Source organism: Perca flavescens, chromosome 15, assembly GCF_004354835.1.
Source record: "Perca flavescens isolate YP-PL-M2 chromosome 15, PFLA_1.0, whole genome shotgun sequence".
Lineage (NCBI taxonomy): Eukaryota > Metazoa > Chordata > Actinopteri > Perciformes > Percidae > Perca > Perca flavescens.
Window position 1 is genome coordinate 18,466,182 of NC_041345.1, and position 20,511 is coordinate 18,486,692.

The following is a 20,511-nucleotide window of genomic DNA, read 5'->3' on the forward strand; positions in this document are numbered from 1 at the left end:
AACACTAAGCAAACTGTTAAGGTGGACCAAAACAAGGCAATCAGTAGGCTTTGGTTATTACCCCTCACTCTTTCTCTCTCACACACACATACACACACACACACACACACACACACACACACACACACACACACACACAGACAAGCCTCTAGGCCAGCCCTCCTTCACTCACTATTTGTTCATCTGTTCCTCTTTGCCCAGCAAGAAATGTATGCATTGCATAAATAAATAAACATGGATGCAAAGGCATGGACGCAAACATACACTTGCAATGCAAAACAAACATACCAGATCACACTGTAAATAAGCATATTTAAACATACTCACACGAGCAAATGAAAATGCCCTCCCAGTCCATTAAAATGAGCAGTAAACCTACTTGCAGTATGCTGGAAAGAAACATACTAATTTGTTTTTATTCATTAGCAGATTGTTGCTCAACAATATGTGTCTTATCTCATTAGAAACACACAGACGGATGGATGCAATTGTTCATAACAAAGTGGAGCAGAACTCAAAATAACATGATAACATATACAAATAACCACATACATTTGTGGTCATGGTCTTGACGTGTCAATCTCTCCCTCGCTTCACTCTTCTGAATCATAAATTGCAAGTCATGGCCAGCCAGCTTTATACCCCCCCCTCCACTCCCCTCTTATAAACTACAAATGCTCACAGAATAATACACAGCTGTGCTTGCATAGCCAATGCAAAGATCGATATAATATACAGAAACAAGTATGTGTGTACAGTAGGCAGCCGCAAGCACACACTCGTAAATCCACACAGACAACAGCAAACTACTGAAGCCGGTCTCAGTGCCTTGATCCATCTCATTCAAGTCTGAGGAGTTTTGGGGAGTACAATCATGGCACCATAGTGTCCTGAGTAGCCGATCGGGACAAAATGAGTGACCCTTAATAATGCAGAGTAAGACAAAGCAGGAAGAGGGGAAAGGAGGTGGGCAGCCAGCGGAACACACTTCAGCCTTTGCGTCATGTTGGTGTGCGTGCTCAGGGCTACACAGGTCTGATTAGGAATGGCTCAGTGGCTTTTTCCCTACCGATAAACCATCCATGTCCACATTTCCTGTGTCTCTTGTTTTCGTCAGTCCTCTTCTGCTATTTCCTCCCGACATGCTTTGCTTTTAGTTTTGCTGCCGTGTCTGTGAGTACTTCTGAGTGACTCACCTCCGCCAGGTAACTGACAACATGTCTTGGACATCAGCAAGCTCATTAACATTCTGAAGCATCACTGCCATGGTTGCCATGGATGATAAATAGTCTACCAGTATGAAATGCCTGCAGGGCACACGTGTGGAAAGAAAAATCCAACAACAGTGAGAGATGACAAAACACCTGACTGGCTCTCTGTGTGTTTAATTGTCCAAACCACATTCATATTGTATCAGAAAGCCTGCTAGCTTATGTGAGCAAGAGGAAGGATTTCAGCATCAGATTAGCTAGCCTGACAAGCCTGTTCTGAGATACACAAGTGGACATGGGTTTTATTACTTTATAATCACCTCAACTGCGCCGGCGACAGGCTGAGACACTTTGTCCTCAGAGAGACGATGGATGAGGAGCCTGTCTCCTCGCTGATATTACGTTTGGACAGTCTGGGTTACTTATTCTTATATCCAAAGGTACAGCTCGATTATAAATAATTATCCAAAGTGTATTGTCCTAATTTACACGGTACATGGTATTACATACAAGCAATTTTTAATATCAAGCTGATGGATTGCATTATACGAAGCAACATGATTAGTTTTTATTGTTTGTTGTTTAAAGGCCCCAATTATGTCAGTTAAGGTTTCTTGAGTCGGAAATCTATGACTGTTTTGGGATTTAAAAAATTGTCATTTTATTTAATCTGCATTGTTGATTTCTAAAACTGGAGCATTTACAACATTTACCGAGGTTGGCACTGCAGTCTGTACAGCCTCATATTGCTCTGGGTTACGGCTTGCTGCTCTTCTGGTAGACAATACTAATAGCGTTTGTTCAAACCCCAAACCTCCTGTGAGCTTACTTTTGTATCACAAAACAATCTACATCATACCATTAGTGTGTAATTGTATCACTATAGCTGTAACAACTAATTATTGAGGATGTTTCATGTTATGCCGTCACTTGTTGTACATTATTTTAAATGAGCTTTCGCGGTGGCTTATATTTTACATATTTTATATGTTATATCTTGTCTTTGCTCTGCTACTTAATGATATTTCATTACTGCTTTTTTTCATCTTTTCTTTACATAATACTCACCCTCATCAACATGATTACATTTTATTAGTCAGCTTCATGCCAGAGATGCAGGGATGTGATGACACGGTTGTTGATCAAAAAGGTTTTTTAGTTCAGTTTTACCCAATTATCTAAACCACTTAATTGAAAGTATAAAAAAACAAGTCAACCCTATTTTTGAAGCACAAAATAGTTTTGCAATGTAGTGCATTAAAACTGGAAATTTAGGTAATTATCTTAAAGGTCTTCCTTTCACAACGAATGAGCGAAAATAAATGGAATGAACCCTGCAAATTATTTTTATTTTTTGTCAAAGGAAATCATATACGCTTTCTAATGGGAAAAAAAACTATCCTTTTTTATCCAAATTACATTCATCTTAGTTTCCTGACATATTTCAAGATATGAAAGAAGTTCTCACAGCAGGTCAAACTGTAACAGGGAGAGGTGAGATTACTGTATTTTACATTATTGCCAGCAGTGAATAGATATTGTTCTCTCCTCCCTCTGTGGTTGACAGTGACATGACATTTAAGGCACTAAACCCCCGACTGCTCCAGTCAAGCTGCTCGGTGGCCAAACTGTGAACAACTAAAAGGGCATCTCCCTAGTGTGTGACTATGTAAATGGTGACACCCTGTAGCAAATATGAGAATGCAAGTGGCTGAGGGGGTGGGTGGGGAATTTTGCGTTTTATTGACCTACCCCAAACAACAGAAAAAGATGAGAGTAGTGATGTTTTTGGCGGCCTGTATTAATTTTTTTTTTTTTTTTTAAGTTTCAGTTGACTAAAAGTCTGAGCATTTTGTCAGAATTATCCATGTCTATTTTAGTCTAGTTTTAGTCAATGAAAATTGTATTTTAGTCTCTTTTTAGTAATGCAATTCTATTTAATCCAGTCAATATAGTATAAGTACATAGTAGTATAGACAAAACCAAAATATTGGCCAACAAGGGATGCTTAATACACACTGATCAGTCAGGTAGGAACTAAGAACCCACACACTCTCTCATACTAATACACACACACACACACACACACACGTTTGTCTCAGTCGTTTTCAGCTCCAGTGGCTAATGTCTAAAGCTAACGTTAAAATGAGACACATTAACCACAGCCTCATGTGTTGGCATGAGCTTTCTAAAATAGAAAGTAGCGTTGCGTTAATAGACTTACCTCAATTTCATTATGGAATGGCTTGAGATTTTTCTTAAGGTTTGTGGTGTTTTTTCCTGTGATTTTTGTGGCTGCATTTCTCCCCATCTTTTTCCACAACACATTCTGTTATTCTTTTTCTCCCAAAGACGAACTCCGGCTGGCCGGTCACGGTCCCAGCTTTCTCTGTCAGACTTAATTTAGTTTGTTGTCGTTTATGCTTGTCTCACTCTCTAACTCACCGCTGCATCTTCTAAATTAAATAATGTCGCGACAGGGCTTGAGGAAGTAACGTTGCCTGCGTCTGCACAGTGCGACCCGAATAATAATAATAATAATAATAATAATAATAATAATGTGACTAAACGAGACAAAATAATGTTATAACATTTCGTCTCATCTCATTTTGGTCAACGAAAATGAAGAGATATTTTAGCATAGTTTTTATTTTGTAAACCACATTTAGTCTTGTTTTTATTCGTCAACAATATAGCATTATACATTTAATTATAGTCATCATCACATGACCAGGATTTACGTTGCATCTCGTTTTCATCTCATGATAAAGGTTCGTTGACGATATTTAGTCATAATTTTCATTGACGAAATCAACACTAAATGAGAGACTGTTTAAATAAACCATTCATTGTATCAGATTAAGATCTGCGACATGTAGAATCATTGACTACGTTTACATGCACATAATATTCCAGTTTTTGCCCTTATTCCGAAAAAGACGATATTCTGACTAAGCTGTTTACATGGCTAATAAAGTTGAATATTCCACTAATATTCCTGTTTACATGTAGCCGTGCAAAATACGATTTTCCAGCGGTGGTGGACTTGTTGGACCGTGCGAACACAGCCTCCCTCTTTCATTCCTTCAACCAGCTTCTTGAAAAGGTTGACGTAGCGATGTGTGCGCATATCCAAAAACCTGTTGATATCCAAGTCTTTGATAATGTTTAAAACTAGCTGTGTTTCTCCTTCTTATCGGGTCTGCAGCCTTGCAAACTGTTGGATGGTTGATTTGTGTACAGCTACCATAGCAACGCACAGAGCTCACCATAAGCCGTAAACTGCGGTAAAAACCCAGATTGAGACGCATATTCCGAATGGGCTGTATACATGTCCAAAGAATGCTTCTAAAACCCGAATAATACGGAAATATCCCATGTCTCAATCTGAAAATGCTATATTCGGAAAAAGGCCTTAGTCGGAATATCCAACTAAAATATTCTGTTTACATGAACTGTATCAAATTCGGAATATTGTCATATTCTGAATAATAGCGGAATATTGGTGTGCATGTAAACATTCCCAGCAAAACATTTTAAATCACTTCTCAATCTTTTTATTAATACTAGTATACAGTTTTATTTCCAACATGTCTGATCTGTTTTATTTATTACTGTTTTTATCTTATAAAATTGTTTTTTTGTTTCATTTTTTATTTGCCAGTCCAGAAGTTTAAATCCTGTTTTAACCATATAAAGCACTTTGTAACTTAAAGTGCTGTATGAATAAAGTGTATTATTATTTATTATCAGACTATAAGGAGCCACATACACACAGCAGTCATATCAGATTGATGACCTTTTATCCTTGAATTTGAGTGAACAAGAAAACTCAAGCAGTCTGCTGGATTGTCCCAAATATAGAACGGCTGCTTTCAAGGTCACAAAGTATTTCAACTGCAACTTGCTGCCTTAGTTATTCACCACATAATTAGATGGTGACAGGTGGTTAGTTTGCCAGCTTGATCATATGGGCAGAAAACAAATATCCATTGGATTCAGACAGTTATTGGAGCAGAAAATGTATATCATGTAATAGACTGTAGCTGCTGAAAGCTAACAAGACTAATGCTGTGTCTCTAATCATGCACTTCTGTATTTACATTTGCTTTTTTGAGTGTAGCTGAAGTGCAGTGTGAGTATGAGTACCTGGATGGTGCACTCATAATGGTCAAAAAGTTTTGTACTATGCTAAAGATTGTGGAATGCTGGACACTACTCAACGGGCGGCGAATTTGCGCTTCCTAGGATGGTGAAGGCATTTGCCGCCCTACGGGACCACCGATGTATTTTCAAACTTGAATTCGAACACCAAAACTATATAAATGTAATTTATACATGTGTCGGATAGTGATATAACAAGCCGCTATATAAACTTAAAACAAAAAGTAAGGAAATTTGTGTTTGGTAGATTATTTCTCTGTGGTAACAATGCTTTTTGGCAATACATTTTATACCGTTGGAAAGCACGTTTAGTTCCCTTTCAAATGGTGCCCCATTTGTAAGGAACATGCGTTTGTGGGATGAGAAACAGAGCTGAGTATGTGGGTTGAAAAATTTGCCAAATCTTCTCTGCCAATGCCAAACAGCTTATTCTGCCATTGACTCGTTTGGTAGATTGGATGATTGAAGTAACAAGACATATTGGCAATTTAACAATGTATTCATTTAACAACCAGGATCCTCAGTAGCGTGTGGAAGAACCATACACAGCCACAACAGCCTGGCACCTCCTCCTCATGCTGGTCACCAGCCTGGTCACACACTGCTGTGGGATGGCATCCCATTCTTCAACCTGTTGCAAGTCAGCCAACGTGGTTGTGTTGGTCACTCTGGTATGAACAGCACACCCAAGCTGATCCCACAAGTGTTCAATGGGGTTGTTCAATGGGGTTGAGGTCAGGACTGCTGGCAGGCCATCCATCCTCTCCACTTCCACATTCTGGAGGTAGCCTCCGATAAACCTCGCCCTGTGGGGACGAGCATTGTCATCTTGGAGGATAGAGTTTGGTCCCAGACTGTGGAGATATGGGATGGCCACTGGTTGCAGAATCAGGCACCTGATTGTCAGCACCTGGGGGTACCAGAAGCTCAAAACAAGAGTCAATAGCAACAGCAAAGAAAAGCTGTTTGGCATTGTCAGAGACGATTTGGCAAATTTTTCATGGGCGCAACCCACTTACTGAGCTCTGCTGCTCATCCCACAAATGCATGTTCCTTACAAATGGGGCACCATTTGAAAGGGAACTAAACAAAAAAAGACAGTCAATTGTTGTGATCGTCATTTCTGGTAAGTGCATAATGGCCTTGTGTGATTTGAGACAACACTACCCTGCTTTACGCAAGTAAGTACATGTGTACACAGTGTAGTACATGGAAGTGACATTACGGAAGTATCCAAATTGAGACACAGCATTAGAGTATACAGCCATGCCAGTGGCTCTGTGAGGCTGTACTAGATACTAACATTAGCATGCTAACATGTTCACAATGACAATCATAATGTAGCATGTTAGCGTGGTACCTTTTGCTAATTAGCAACAGACAGTACAGCTGAAGCTAATGCTAATGCCATTAGTTTTGCAGGTATTTGGTGATAAACCCAAGTATTGGACAAAGTGAAATTTTGACCTGATGATGAAAAAGTCAGAGGATCCTCAAAATGATTACAATTCATTCTGAGGAGGACATGAATTTGTGTAGTGAATATCATGGTAATCCCCCAATAGTTTTGAGACATTGCACTAAAGGAAAAGTCAGAGGATCGCCAGCAACTCAGCAAAGATTGTTCTTGCTTGGGCTTTAACTTCTGGATATTCGGCAGCGTTGCCACAACGGACCGCATCTTTCTCCGCTGCCATTACAGAACTATAACTCAAACTAGCACATGTCACGTCGTTTTCAACCACTCCCTCTGTTTGCTGATTGGACCGCCAAATATTTGGTCAGAGAAAACCCAAGACTATACCGTAAACCCAGACGGAGTACTGAAGGAAAATGAAAATTGAGCGGAAGTACATAGGAGAGTGGAGCCAGGCTAGCGCTAGAGTAAAGTTTGGGAAATACTCAATGTCTTTAGGATTCATCTTCTGGGCACCATTAATGTCTGTACAGAATGTCCAGGCTATCCATGAAAGAGTTGTTAAAATATAATAGATATAATAAATAATCTAGACAAAGTGGTTGAGAGACCAACCAACATTGCCTATGACCAGTCTTGTATAAAGTATACTTGAAAGCAATACTTGAGTAAAAGTACAAATATCTTACCAGAAAAAAACTTTGTCATAAGTTAAAGTCACCTTTTAGAATATAACTTGAGTAAAAGTCTTACATGGCTAAAAATGGCAACTAAATAACAACCATGTATCAGGTGAAAGCACAGCTTAAAAAAACTGCCTATCTAGACAGGCCACTGCCATGCAATTCTTCATAAATACTCTCAAAATCCCCTAAAATACATTCAATTTTTTTTTTTATCTGCAATAAAATGCTGGTCCCAGATGTAAATTTAGACACATTCCAACGTGACATCATGACTTTGCAACGTGATATGAACACACACTAACACATTTTAATTAGCAGAACTTTAGTGCAGAAAGCACTTAACCGTAGGATAATTAATCTCCACAGTCTGTTTTTGCACTGCTAAACCATTTCAGGGATGAGCCAGGTTGCTCTCTACTTTGTTGAATTCATCTGCTGGGAAACAGGAAACAATAAGTTCAAAATTTCAAGAGGTAACAGGGGAAAGGTCGTCAGATTAATATGCTGTTGAAGGCATTTGCTTGTGCACTGGACATTAATGGTGCAATTTACAGTCTGATGTAATATGTGTCATTCATTTCTGTGTGTGTGTGTGTGTGTGTGTGTGTGTGTGTGTGTGTGTGTGTGTGTGTTCAGCTTGGTCACACACTGCCCCTCATTACAAATCCTCGTATGCAATTTGAGGCTCTGCTCTGTAGCCTTTTGCTAGCAGGCAGCTAAGTTCTGTCTCTGTCCATAACTCGTTCTCAATGTGTCTCGGTCAGTTGCTCGGTCTCTCTTTCTCTGCCATCTCTGGGGAGTGGGGACACAACCCCATCTGCAAATTGTAGTAATTAGCCAAGAACGTCTGCGATCTCGGGCTTCCTGTGCACATGACGTCAGCTCTGGCCGTTCAGGGATAAGATGACTGGGCTCTCTGTGCTTGTCAGAGCCACTTGGAATAGCAGAGAATGGAAGGGAAACTCAAGAATGCAGACTCAGAGCGTGAACCCACGAAGGTGCTTCTAATCCTCCTGCCGTCTCAGCGTTAAAGGGCAAATGGCTGATCAGATTGCTGAAATCGAGGCGAGACATCCTGCAGTAATAAACCTGCCTGTGAGTTTGAGTAGATTGTTAGATAAACACCGATGCCTAATTATACAAACAAAGCAGCAGCTCATTTGTCTTCATCTTGGCGAGATGTACACATCTGTGTGAGCGTCTGGGTGACTGCTTTATTTGATGGATATGCGGGCTGATGGGGAGATACAGGCCAGTGCAACAGAGATGATGCTGCCCAATGCCCACTCTCTTTAACGCACAAACCCACTCACACACACACTGGCACCACAAGACTAATCCTCTTAAGTCTCAGTCCGAGCTGTGGGGCACAGCAGGTCTTGTGCCCCTGCTGTGGGTGCTGGCCTCATTTCCACTGCTCATTTCCTGCCCTGGGCGACACCTTCCTACAGCTCCTCTGTGACTCGTGTTCATCCAAAAAAAATGCCCCACCATATTTTTTTCTGCTTAAGGGAATACACCACTAAAACTCTGTCTTTTGAGTATCAAACATTCACCTCATTGTAAGCTTTAAAGCTGGCTCTGAAAGTTAGCAGCTTTTTCCTTTTGCAGAGTAGTGTAGTAGCTTTGATTCACAACAGGTACAATAGATTGCAATGAAAAATGTGTATCAAAATGTCTCCATGTCTACATCACTGATCCGTATCTTCAGTTTGTTTCAAACACTAATAGTTTCACCACAACCACAAAGGCAAATAAATATTTGTGTAGCTGAAATGTTTTTTTTTCTGTTTTGACAGAACCCCTCAGAATTATCTTGCGATCCCTTAGCCTGTTGGGAACCCCTTGTCTAGAGCATACTGACCATATGGATCAATGGCAGTGAAGATAATTATGCTGCAGGAGTGGTTTGAGAACTTTCTTTGGTTGTTTAAATACATCTTAAACCCCCTTCTTTTTTTTCTGAATACGGTGGCCAGGTTGGCTCGGTGGGTAGAGCCGCACATATACTGAGAGGTTTATGCCTTGACGCAGAGGTCCAGGGTTGAAATTCTATCTGTGACGATTTCCTGGAAGTCTTCCCCCTGTCTCTCCCCTTTCTCACCTAGCTGTCCTATCAATTAAAGGCAGAAAATCCCCAAAAATAATCTTAAAACCTGTGAATCCAAACCCAATCTACAACTTCTGTCCTAAGAAAGAACTAGTTGGTAACCTTTCAGAGCCACCTTTCATGCCTACAGGAGTTGAGTATTAAAGATGTGTTTTTGGTGTAATATTCTTTTAATACTTCCACCCATCCACCGTCTGTCACTTCCTATTTTGTTTCTTTTCTTAGCTTGTTTCTCTCTTCATCTATCCCAGTTTCTATGACATATCATCCATCATTTGAGCTCATCTTGTCAATGGTTTAATGTCTAGCAGGGGTGCAACGATGGCTAAGTTGACAGACAACACTGACAGTTGTAAAGGTAAATCTTTCAGTTGCTGCCAGTGTTATGACTTAACAGTACACAGGGCCTGTCTACTCTCACCTCCACCTAAATGCTGTCAGGATACAGCAGCTTGCCAACTTCAAAAACATTCCAGACAGAAAGTCCTGCTGCCTGAGAGAAACTGTCCACATTGAGACTGACCAATGGACTGTTTTACAGAAAGAGCTCAGGGGGAAAAAAACGCTTTGAAAGGTCTGGATCAACTGGACGGCAAAATTGTTCTCTGCGAATGAAAGAGCTCACATGTCATGTCATCTGTCGTACTGAATAGGCTTCAAGCTCCTGCAAAAGTATGGAGTCCGTCATTTAAAAACACAACATTAGTGCTCTGGTGCTGCTGCATTGCAGTTCAATTTTGTTTTTGCCAGTTGGGGGTTCTGCACAGTGTGCACATTACATTGAAAGACTCATTCCTCAGGCTGCAGTGATGTTTGACTTGCACGGTAGGATGAGAACACAGAATTGACATTAAAACAGGAAAAGGACAGTTGTAATTCACAGATGTGGCTTTTGAAGGCTGGTAGAAGAATGCACATGGATGGGAAGTTGTAGAGAAAAGATAGATTGTGAATGATTGTTCCTTCTGAGCATAATGAGACAGTTGGTTACAGTCTGTAATAATTACATGATTTACATCTGATGCCTTGTAATGAAAAAAGTCGTCCTTTCCCTCTGCAGTCAATCTGTTGCTGTGCTGTGTTACTGTTCAGTGAAAGGAAAACAAAAAAGCCCTAACATTTTACCACTTTATTTTCCACAAAGAAACATCTTTAAAATAGAATAGATTTTAGCATTAACATTAACTTCAGTGAATGAAAACTGACACAGTTGGAGTTGATGGCACAAATTGTGTTAAATGACCAAAATAATATCAGATATGTTGTGATTTCTAAAATGCACTTGTGGTAGTAATGCTCACACACCCCACCTCGATATTTTAGTGTTGCAAAATCTTTTTTCCAGCTCCTAATGTTTGGTTTGAGCCATCATTCATCTAATCACTAGAATCCCTTTTTGGCATTACTGTACATTTCCTCTCAAATATGGCAACAGGCACAAACTTCAGAGAGTGCAGCTAGCTACAATTAGTCCTCATGTTCGCTGAGCAACACAGTCTGTGAAAACAACAAGCTTCATCCCCAGATGTACTGCTTCAACATGGTCTTCCTCACACGCTCTTCACCCTCCTCACTGCTGCTTCGCCGTGGTGCCTTCCTCCTATTAAAGTGGTTTCAGGAAATTAATTCCTCTTTAATACTAGACTGCATTTCCACTATCACGGCTTCCTGGTGTCCAGAGGGTTAGTCCAATTTGCCATCATTTCAAAAACAACACAAATACTGCATGTAAACAGCTTAGAAAATATGCACACACTCAACCAAAAAAAACAAAAAAAAACAAAAGCATTTCTTTCCACAGTGCAGTGTTTCTTTTTTCCTCACTACTCTGCAGTGCAAAAAATTAAAATACAAGATAAAAACAACAAATAAACAATAAATAGACTTCTTCTTTTATATATTTCTGTGTTTATGTATGTACATATATTTATAGTGATGGGTCTCTACATGAGCACACAGCTCTTGGCCCGGTCCTTCCTCATGGCCGGGGCCTCGTCCATTTGCTCAGTCCGGCCCGGCAGGGGTGGGAGGGGCAGCTGTGACACTCGCTTCAGGCCTCTGCGGGAACTGCTGCGTTTTAGCTGTGGCTTGTGGGGCCGCCGCACCGACGCCACTGTGGTGACGTGGAACACGTCCCGAACGCTGTTCTCCGAAACTTTGGAGGTGCACTCTACGTAGGCCACCGCCCCCATCTGTCGAGCTATCGTGCTGCCCTGGAACGGACATGGGCAAAGCAATAGACTATTAGCAAGCAAGCAAACTTCATTTAGGTTTTTCAAAACAGAAGAAACTAAATAAAAAATACCACGGGACACATAAAAGAGGAAAAGGGAGCCTACATGCAACATTTTATCTGCAGTGCCACAGAAAATATCAGCTTGTAGAATTTACATCTTCACAATACATTTCTGTTGCACCTTTTCTCCTTTCAATGGTTTTCTATTCTGCCTTTGTTCTAATAGAACTCCTGACCGTGACAGAACAATGTCTTCTCTCTTTTTTTTTCTTTTAGAGGTTATGCTAGACAAGAGTTTACTCATCATCAAGGTGCTGTGTGAGCGCTTCACAAAGAAAATGAAATTGTACAATCTGCACCCCATCTGTCATTGTACCCTGGCATAAGCAGGCACTACATCTCAACAGTGAAAGAATAAATGTCCCCGAAAGAGGCAGCAGATCCGAGACAAAGATGTTGATCCAAACCGTAGACTGAATGTCAATGATCTAAACATATCTGGAGACAAATGAAGCTCCTCTATCTGAGGCATGAATAATGTCTCTGACTCGGTCTGTGGTAAGAGATTGGGAAGAGAGCCCACTGGGCCAGTGTTGACATGGTCTATGCAGCTATTTAGAGAGAAGAGACTAAACTCTAACAGAGCTCCTCCAGCACTAGAGCTCACCCCTGAGTAATGTTAATTGAGACCGTAAATTGTTTGCTCGAGATCAAATCAGAGACAAATTTAATTTTAGAGTCCCTCTGCCTTTCTCTTCGCTCTTGTTACATGATCAAGACTTTAAACCCACATTCACGCAGGATTAAGACATGCAAAAGTTGTAACCGATGAGACAGGACTGCATTTCCCATGACCCTAAAATCACAAGCTCTCCAACACAGAGCGCTTTTCATCCTTAGTGGGCTTGGTTTGATTTGTATCGCGGTTGTGCACTGAGCTGCATATAAGAAGCAATAAAGTCCTCATTAGGTGGAACGGCAGATTTAGATTGAGGGTGGCGGTGGCGACTGGAGGGAGCCAAGGTAGAGATTGTTGTGATAGGCGGAAAAGCTCGATCGAATCTTGGGCAGATTAGTGCAGAAATGTCAGGAGTTCACCCCAGTGGTCACTTTCGCTGGCGACTCCTCAGCTGTGTTGGAATTCAGTTCAAGATCACCAACAGCATAACGACACACGCTATTGGATTAGAGCACCAAAATGTTTATTGTGCACAGCTTTGGCATCTGCTGTGTGACACATTTACTGGGCATGTTCGAGGGACAGACAGTAGTGGGCTCACATGAAAATAGTGACTGAGAAGAAGCAAAACAATAGCTTAATCAATAATGTACGCCTGGCCACAAATGGTCCCCAGCTATTTTACATTAGCTCTATGGTTTTCCACTCAATCTTTTGTTTATGTATCTTATTTACATGAACTGTCTGTTGTTTTCCATTGGTGATTTTGTTTGGAGGCTGCGTGCTTTTAGCCTCCGGCGAGCTCTTCAGACAGCAGTAGAAAAAAGGCTCCTTTGTTCTGAGGGCTTTTGTGTGGTGGGTGAAAAAGCCCCTCCACTTTTTGTATGTCCAACACAGGAGAGCACAAAATGAACACGCTGAAAGCTGATTAAAATTCACAGATTTACAAAACAGTTTATCATCCCCTCCCACTTCTCCCCATCCCCTTGGCTTAGAGGTCACGGCGGCCTGTGATAAAAGGACTCACTCATTTATCAATGTCTGTTTTTCTATTCATCCTGCAGTTTGAAAATTCCCCAAATCTGCATGAATATTTCATTTCAGGGAAAAATGTGTCCCTAGACATAAACTCCACTAACCGCCCGTGCCTCTTCCACAGCCCTTGCCATAAGCAACCTTACTACGCTTGTCAGCAAATTTCGGTCAAACTGCCAACCCCAGCAACGTGTCCCCGAGGGGTTTGCACACAGCTCTTATTCTGCGGTGGTTGATTGTTGCACGAGCCCCCTTTCACACTCCTGTCCTGTGTGACTTCACCAGAGAGGCAATGCCACTGCTGATCCAAGATGGAAAAATCGTATATAATCGCTGGATTGCTTTCTAATTTCTTTTCCTGCATCCGTTGTTGTTTTCAAGTCTTTTTTTCTCTCCAGGGCACCTTCCAAGTCCCTCACTCATTACTCACCCCGCCCCTTTCTCCTCACATATCCATCATCTGCTTGTTCTCACCTGCTCGTGGGTGACAGGGATGAGGCGCTGCTTGGAGAGCTCCCTCAGGGTGCTGACGTCTGTCCTCATGTCCAGCTTACAGCCCACCAGCACCACTTTGGCGTTGGGACAAAACTCCTGCGTTTCCCCTTGCCACTGTTGAGACATGAACCGACAGAGAGAGACAGAAATATATCACTGATTGTGCCAAATACGAGAGTAGAGCTTCCTGAACTGACTGGTGAGTCACTGAGATACAGTGCTGACCTTTGGTTTCTCTGACACCTGATACCTGAGCTCGAGGGAGATGAATGCGCTCCTGATAAAAGCTAGTTTGTTCAGCTAAGGAGTCTAAGGGAAATTAGAATTTCTTTTGAATCTAATAGGGATGAACAATTTGGGGAAAAAAATCAAATTATGATTTTCCTGCCAGATATTGCGATTACGATTCAATTTGCGATTATTATTTTTTAGCTACATATCGCACCTTCTACGATCATGTTAAATAAAGTAATACAAAATAAATGAAAGATCCACTGAAAATCTGTGGTATGTAACCTTATTCCAGCATTTATTTTATGAAAAAAACTGTAAATATAATAATGAAAAGAGGAATAAGATTTTTTAAATGAAATGTTACACCAAACAAACTAAATATTTCACATTTAATAAATCGCGGTCTTCACGATTAGCTTATCGTATTCTTTCAAATCAAATTTTGATTAATTGTTCAGCCCTAGAATCTACTGATATCAGCATTTCTGAGATTAAACTGAGAGAGATTGAGATTAAAAAAGAGGTGAATTCCTCAATATTTTGGAATATAAACTACTTTTCAACCAAGAGAAAGCAAAACAACAGTTTTGATATGTATATTAGGTGTTTATCAGGCAAAAATAGAGGAGAATTTACTTTGTTTCTCTATTTTTTATGGTTTTAAATTGAATATGTTTGGTTGTTGATTGGACAAAACAAATCATATTGGGCTATGGGAAAATGTGAATCTGTTCTATCATTACTACTACACAACAAATTAATGAATTAATAAAAAAAGATAATCAATAGATTTATGAAAGGAAATGGTTTGTTGGAGCCCTAAATAAGCATACATTCACCTATGTATAGTAACAGTAGGGCTTCAACTAAGAATTATTTTTTATTACCGATTATTCTGACAACTATTCTCTAGATGATTCAATTAATATTTTGGTCAACACATTGTCAGAAAGTAGTACAAAATGCACATCATAATTTCCTGAAACACAAGTTGACATCTTCACATTGCCTGCTTTGTCTGCCTTCTCCATGTCCCAATGATATCGAATTTACTTTTACATAAGACAAAGAAAAACACCAAATCCTCACAACTGTGAAATCTAGAAGAAGAGTATGTTTTGCATAATTTTCTGTCAAACAACAAATCAATCAATTAATCTGCTAATCATTTCAGCTGGAAGTAAAAGCATTGCTAATAAAAGGCACGTCCCATTTTTCCATATTCCCATGCACCGTTTCACTGTAAAATTAAAATGTCACTACGCTGCACTACAGTAGTTTAAGAACCACGTAAAAATACGACATCCTTATTCATGCCATCTTGGTTCAGGTTTCTGCAGTACCTGACGTGTGTTCATCACTCAGCCTTCTAAAATCACCCTGAGTTTACGTAAATTCTGAAACTAAACCAACACGGTCCCTCCTCCCTGTGACACAAATACACGACAGCAGCCGACAGCCCTGAAATATTCCTCATGCCGTGTGCAGAATGTCAGTGTCCATTCATCCTTCACGTTAGACCTTTCAAGCCCACCCCTATTCTGCCAATAACAACCAATCAAAAGCTTTGATTGTTTAGCCCTCTCGCCTCCCCCAGCTGTCATCCAGAAACCTTGGTGACCTGCTTGTTCCTAGAGGTTAAGAGTCTAATTTGGGATGGTGATTGTGCAACAGGGGGTCAGGGGTCATGGCAAACCCCCTGCCAAGGGATTCATGGGAAAACCAAAAGCTTGACGGCAGCTCTGCTTCCCCCTGTTGACAGAAAGCACTGAGGCTTGTGAGATATTTGTAAGTTAAAAAAAAAGGTGTCTTGGGTTAAATCTACAAAGTCTGCTGGGGCATTTTAGCAGCTCCCCTCAGACCACTAAACACGTCAACAGGCCGGTCGTGGGAACTGTCTTTGGCCCACAAGAAGCGCAGTTCAAAGGGAAACGCACACACATGGCTTCAAGATGACAGACCACTTAAAGGCACAGGCCAATTTTACATGACACACACGCATGCAAATAAACCCATTAAGTTTGGTGTCTCTACATATACAATAGGTATTCCCACCGGCTGTAAAAACACATCCACGACCACAACCCCACAATCGCCAATCTTAACTCCAGTATCACATCTGAACCATAGGCCACCTTACAAATGTTAAGTGCCACCATCTGGCTAACTGTTCTGCATAAAACTCAGATTTTAAATTTTAAATGCCTACAGAAGGGCAATTTTAGTACTCTTGAAAAGGCTCTACAACAGCTCCTCTTTGATATGGCTGATGTGGCTAATATGCGCATCTGATATTCCACTCAAACCCACCCGGGTGCAAAGCCTCTCCTCTCATTCTTCACTCTGACCTTCCATTTCTCAGAGGGACGAGGGTCAAGTATCCATGGATGTTTTGATGATAAAGGAAAATGGAGGCTCTAACCTCTGTGCGGATTTGCTCTATTGTTGAGCCATGGAAATGCAAGCTGCTGGCACAGAAATCTCAGTGGGTAGTAAGATGCTGATCGAGAAAAATTGGATTTCTTCCAGTTAGAGTCTCCAGTGTCACAGCATATATTAAATGCTGATCCCAACGTGTTGAGAGGAGAAGATGAAATAAAAATAAAACACTGACCTTCTTTATGACACTGTCCAAAGTCTCTGGGCGGCTGATGTCAAAACAGACGAGAACCGCATCTGAGTCAGGATACGCCAGCGGCCTCACGTTGTCGTAATAAGAGGAACCTGTGGACACACAATAACATATGGCATAAGGTCATGGTGTCTTCCAAGAAATTCCTGTGTGTACTCGTTTTTTAACCTGAATTAACCCCATGAGGTTCTTCATCCCAACCATATGGCTTATTCTGTCAATTAGAAACCTAGTGCGCATCCCTGGAAGGTGATCTAAAGGCCAGTAATATGTGGATAGCCCATTAAAGCAGAGGCTGTGACAGAAACTTGGACATGCTGCAGCTTGAATGCACTCTGCAGATGCAAATGAGTCTTGATCTTAACAGTTGTGTGCATCTATGAGTATCTTTGTCTCTTGGGCGTCCACACAGCTGTGGCCTCCCTTTATCACAGTGCTTCACAAGGAATGTCGAGGGGTTACTCAGAGAAACACACACACACACACACACACACAAAAAAGAATTATAGTGGGTTGAGGACCGGAGGACTTGTGCACACAATCCATAATCATCTTGAAACAACCGTGAATGCCAGCACAAAGGCCAAACTAAAGGTTGAATCACTTAATTCTCTTGACTCATCCCTCTTCCTGTCTCTCTTGCAAATAGTCCTTGTTTTAAAATCTTCAATTTCTTCTTTATATGAGATTCACATGCACTCACACGCCTCGCCGCACTCTCTCTTTTCATTTCTGTACCTTGATCAAATTTGAAGGCGCCGTGGTGCCTCTGTACTTTCACAAGCTGCTCGGTTACATGGGTCCTGCTCTCTTACAGCTCTCATTAGGAGGCTTGTAAAAATATCTGGGCTCTCTCTGGAATTGTGGCTGTGGGCACCCTCCCTCTTGCCTCCACTGGGAGCTGGTACGGAGCGGAACTCTTACATTTCGATAGCAACAGCACCCTGGCTGCATACATTTAATGTCATGAAAACTCACAAGTTCACGGACAAATCGCTACATTTTAAACTGCTACAATGAATACATCTGTGAATCACATATTGTAGACTTCGGGATACAAAACAACTCAAATATTATATTTAATCCATTCAGGTCACACAGACTAATTATGATAATTATAGTTTGTCTTTATACTTGCTGTTAACGTGCTTCATACCAGACGGAACACAATAGGCAGTCAGCGGGTTAAAGAGCTGCGTGCCTTTGTCTGGCGGGGTAAATGGAGTCTGCACAATGGCGCTACTATTAGCATCACTATGTTCTCTTTGTTAATGATGGAATGACAAGAGCTGCACGCAGCCTGTAGCCCCAGTTATTCAACTGGCTGTTCCATGGTGACCTGCTCCCTCCCCACTGAGAACAATGCAACAGCCTGCACATTTAAGAGTAATGCTATTGGTGCCTCCAAGAGAGAGGGACAGTTGTTTTTACATTCTCTCCAAAATGCAACAAATGTTCTGAATGCCTAAGACTTTTGAAAAAAAATGCTTTGAAACATGCGCCGTTTGTCGTCTTGCAGTCATCTTCTTCTCTCCTGTTATAACCGTGCTCATGGCGTGTATATCATGGATGTATTAAGATTACTGGATACCGTGTTCCAAAATGGTGCCCTATTCATTCTAATGAAACTTGCTCAATGCATTTGTAAAGGTTCTTCAGCCTTGTCCATTTTTGGGGATTATACAGCATGTGCATATTAGAGGCCTCCTCTGGCTGACTCTCTGCACCAATGAAGGGCAGGAAAATATTATACTGACACTAGCCTCGTTGGAGATGAACCGCACCGAGGGTGGTGACGAAAAGCTGTGGTAAAGTCGGACAGTTTACAGATGTTTCCAGCAGCCTTAAGGCTAAAGCGGAAGTCACAAAAACTTTCACATCTTGTTAGTTGTTGTTAATGTTATCAGACCCATATATCAGCTTATACAGTCTCCAGTTGTTTTATTAAGACAGAGTAGCTGTCAAAATGCTCTACATGTGATCTGTTGCTGATGTTAATAAATAACAGACTGTGGATGATCCGTAATCAGAACGGATTTAGTCTCTCTGATTTCTAAATGTAACTACCACCCACACAACGTGTTCTCTACAGAATAAGCCTTTAAATCAGACAAATAGCAATTAAAATCTCTCCAATTCAAAAACTATAAAAAGTTTATATAAAATGTCGTCATGTTGAGTCGATTCTGAACCAATCAACTGTTAGATCAGCTAAGAGGCAGGCGTTTCCCAGCATGCCCTGGGTCCGCCTGGGTCTTGCAGTCAGTGAAAAGCAACTGCGCTGCCTGTGTCTCAAACCTGCGGCCGCCTTGATCTCGTGAGGTTACCGTTGCCGACGTGTGCATGACGTCCGAGCAAGTCGGGATCAAGTCGGACACAAATCTAACCGGCATGCATTGGGTGGCAATCGCCGGTGATCGATTCTGCACAGACCTGGCTTATCTCAAACGAGCCTATAGTGATACAGAAACATTTCAGTTTTTTCAGATCCTAATGGATCAAATTGTAGTGACACGTTGTGATCATACAATTATTTCATTGTTTTAACAGCAGATCCTTTTGTAATGATTGGTTAGGGTTACGTGTGTCTGAGTCGCAATGTCAACGGTTACAACCATTGCAAAATTGCTGCACAGCCTGTCCCTGTTCCTGGGGGCTCGGAGCATGTGAATCAGTGTGAAAACAATACATGTACCCCAGCACCTCTAGTGGTGAAAAATCCCACAAGGCGATGCATTTAAATGCAGCAAAAGCCTAAAGGCAGTTTTGCTAAATCTTTCAACACTTTTGATCGTGTTTCTCCACCGTTAAACAATGTATAATATAATCATATTTTTAATGTAATATAGAAGAAAAAAAATGAAAAATAAACGTCATTTCAGCTTATACCTGACAGGACATTATCTGGAATTCACAGTCCCCTCCTTGTCTTATTAACACAAGACTGCGACTGTTTTGTATTGCTGAGAGCGCAGGAAACACACACACACACACACACACACACACACACACACACACACACACACACACAAAGCCCAGTCACATGGATGCCAAGTCCTACAGTCAGCAAAGCACACATTGTACGACAGCGAGCACTGATTGGTAGTGGTCACACATGAGGTGCTGTAGCTGCTGAAGTTGGTCTTTAGTATGTATCACAGTGCAGCAGACCTGTACTGAGGTTAGAGCTGAAGAAGAAAAGAGACTGAGCATGTGGGGGTGGAGAGGGGACAGAAAAGATTCAACGACTTTGACGCTGGGGCGAGGGCAAGGTGTAGAAGCATGAGATGATGAGAGAAGCAACCGGGGAATTAAAGCAGAATCCAGATGAAAGGGAAGAGATGTCCGATGAAGGAAAGTTGAGACAATGGTACTTGTTTGACTTAAGATGTAATTAGAGGCTGGGACAAACCGTTGGGATCAATTTGTCAATCCCAAAGTTTTAAAATGATTGGCAGGTCACGGTCACGACAGTCGCAGCACTCTTCTGCCCTGAGCGACAGGGAAGCTACCTCAGCACTTTTGCAAAGTCAGAAAAAAAAGTCCTCTGAGGGAGAGGAGAGGAGAAAAAGTGCTGTGTTTAAAACAAGCCGAGCAGGCACAAATAATAGC

The 20,511-nt window shown here is 41.2% G+C and overlaps 1 protein-coding gene across 1 annotated transcript in view; it reads right to left on the reverse strand.

Annotated features, from left to right (window-relative positions):
• Positions 1 to 11,457: 11,457 nt before the first annotated feature.
• rnd2 (Rho family GTPase 2) overlaps positions 11,458 to 20,511 on the reverse strand; it is a 28,147-nt gene continuing 19,093 nt past the window's right edge. Inside the window, exons 3-5 of the mRNA XM_028599602.1 lie at positions 16,882 to 16,991; positions 14,013 to 14,147; positions 11,458 to 11,801 (exon numbers count right to left, since the gene is read on the reverse strand). Coding sequence (XP_028455403.1) covers positions 11,532 to 11,801; positions 14,013 to 14,147; positions 16,882 to 16,991 — 515 coding nt within the window. The 3' untranslated portion in view covers positions 11,458 to 11,531. The remainder of the gene's footprint in view (positions 11,802 to 14,012; positions 14,148 to 16,881; positions 16,992 to 20,511) is intronic.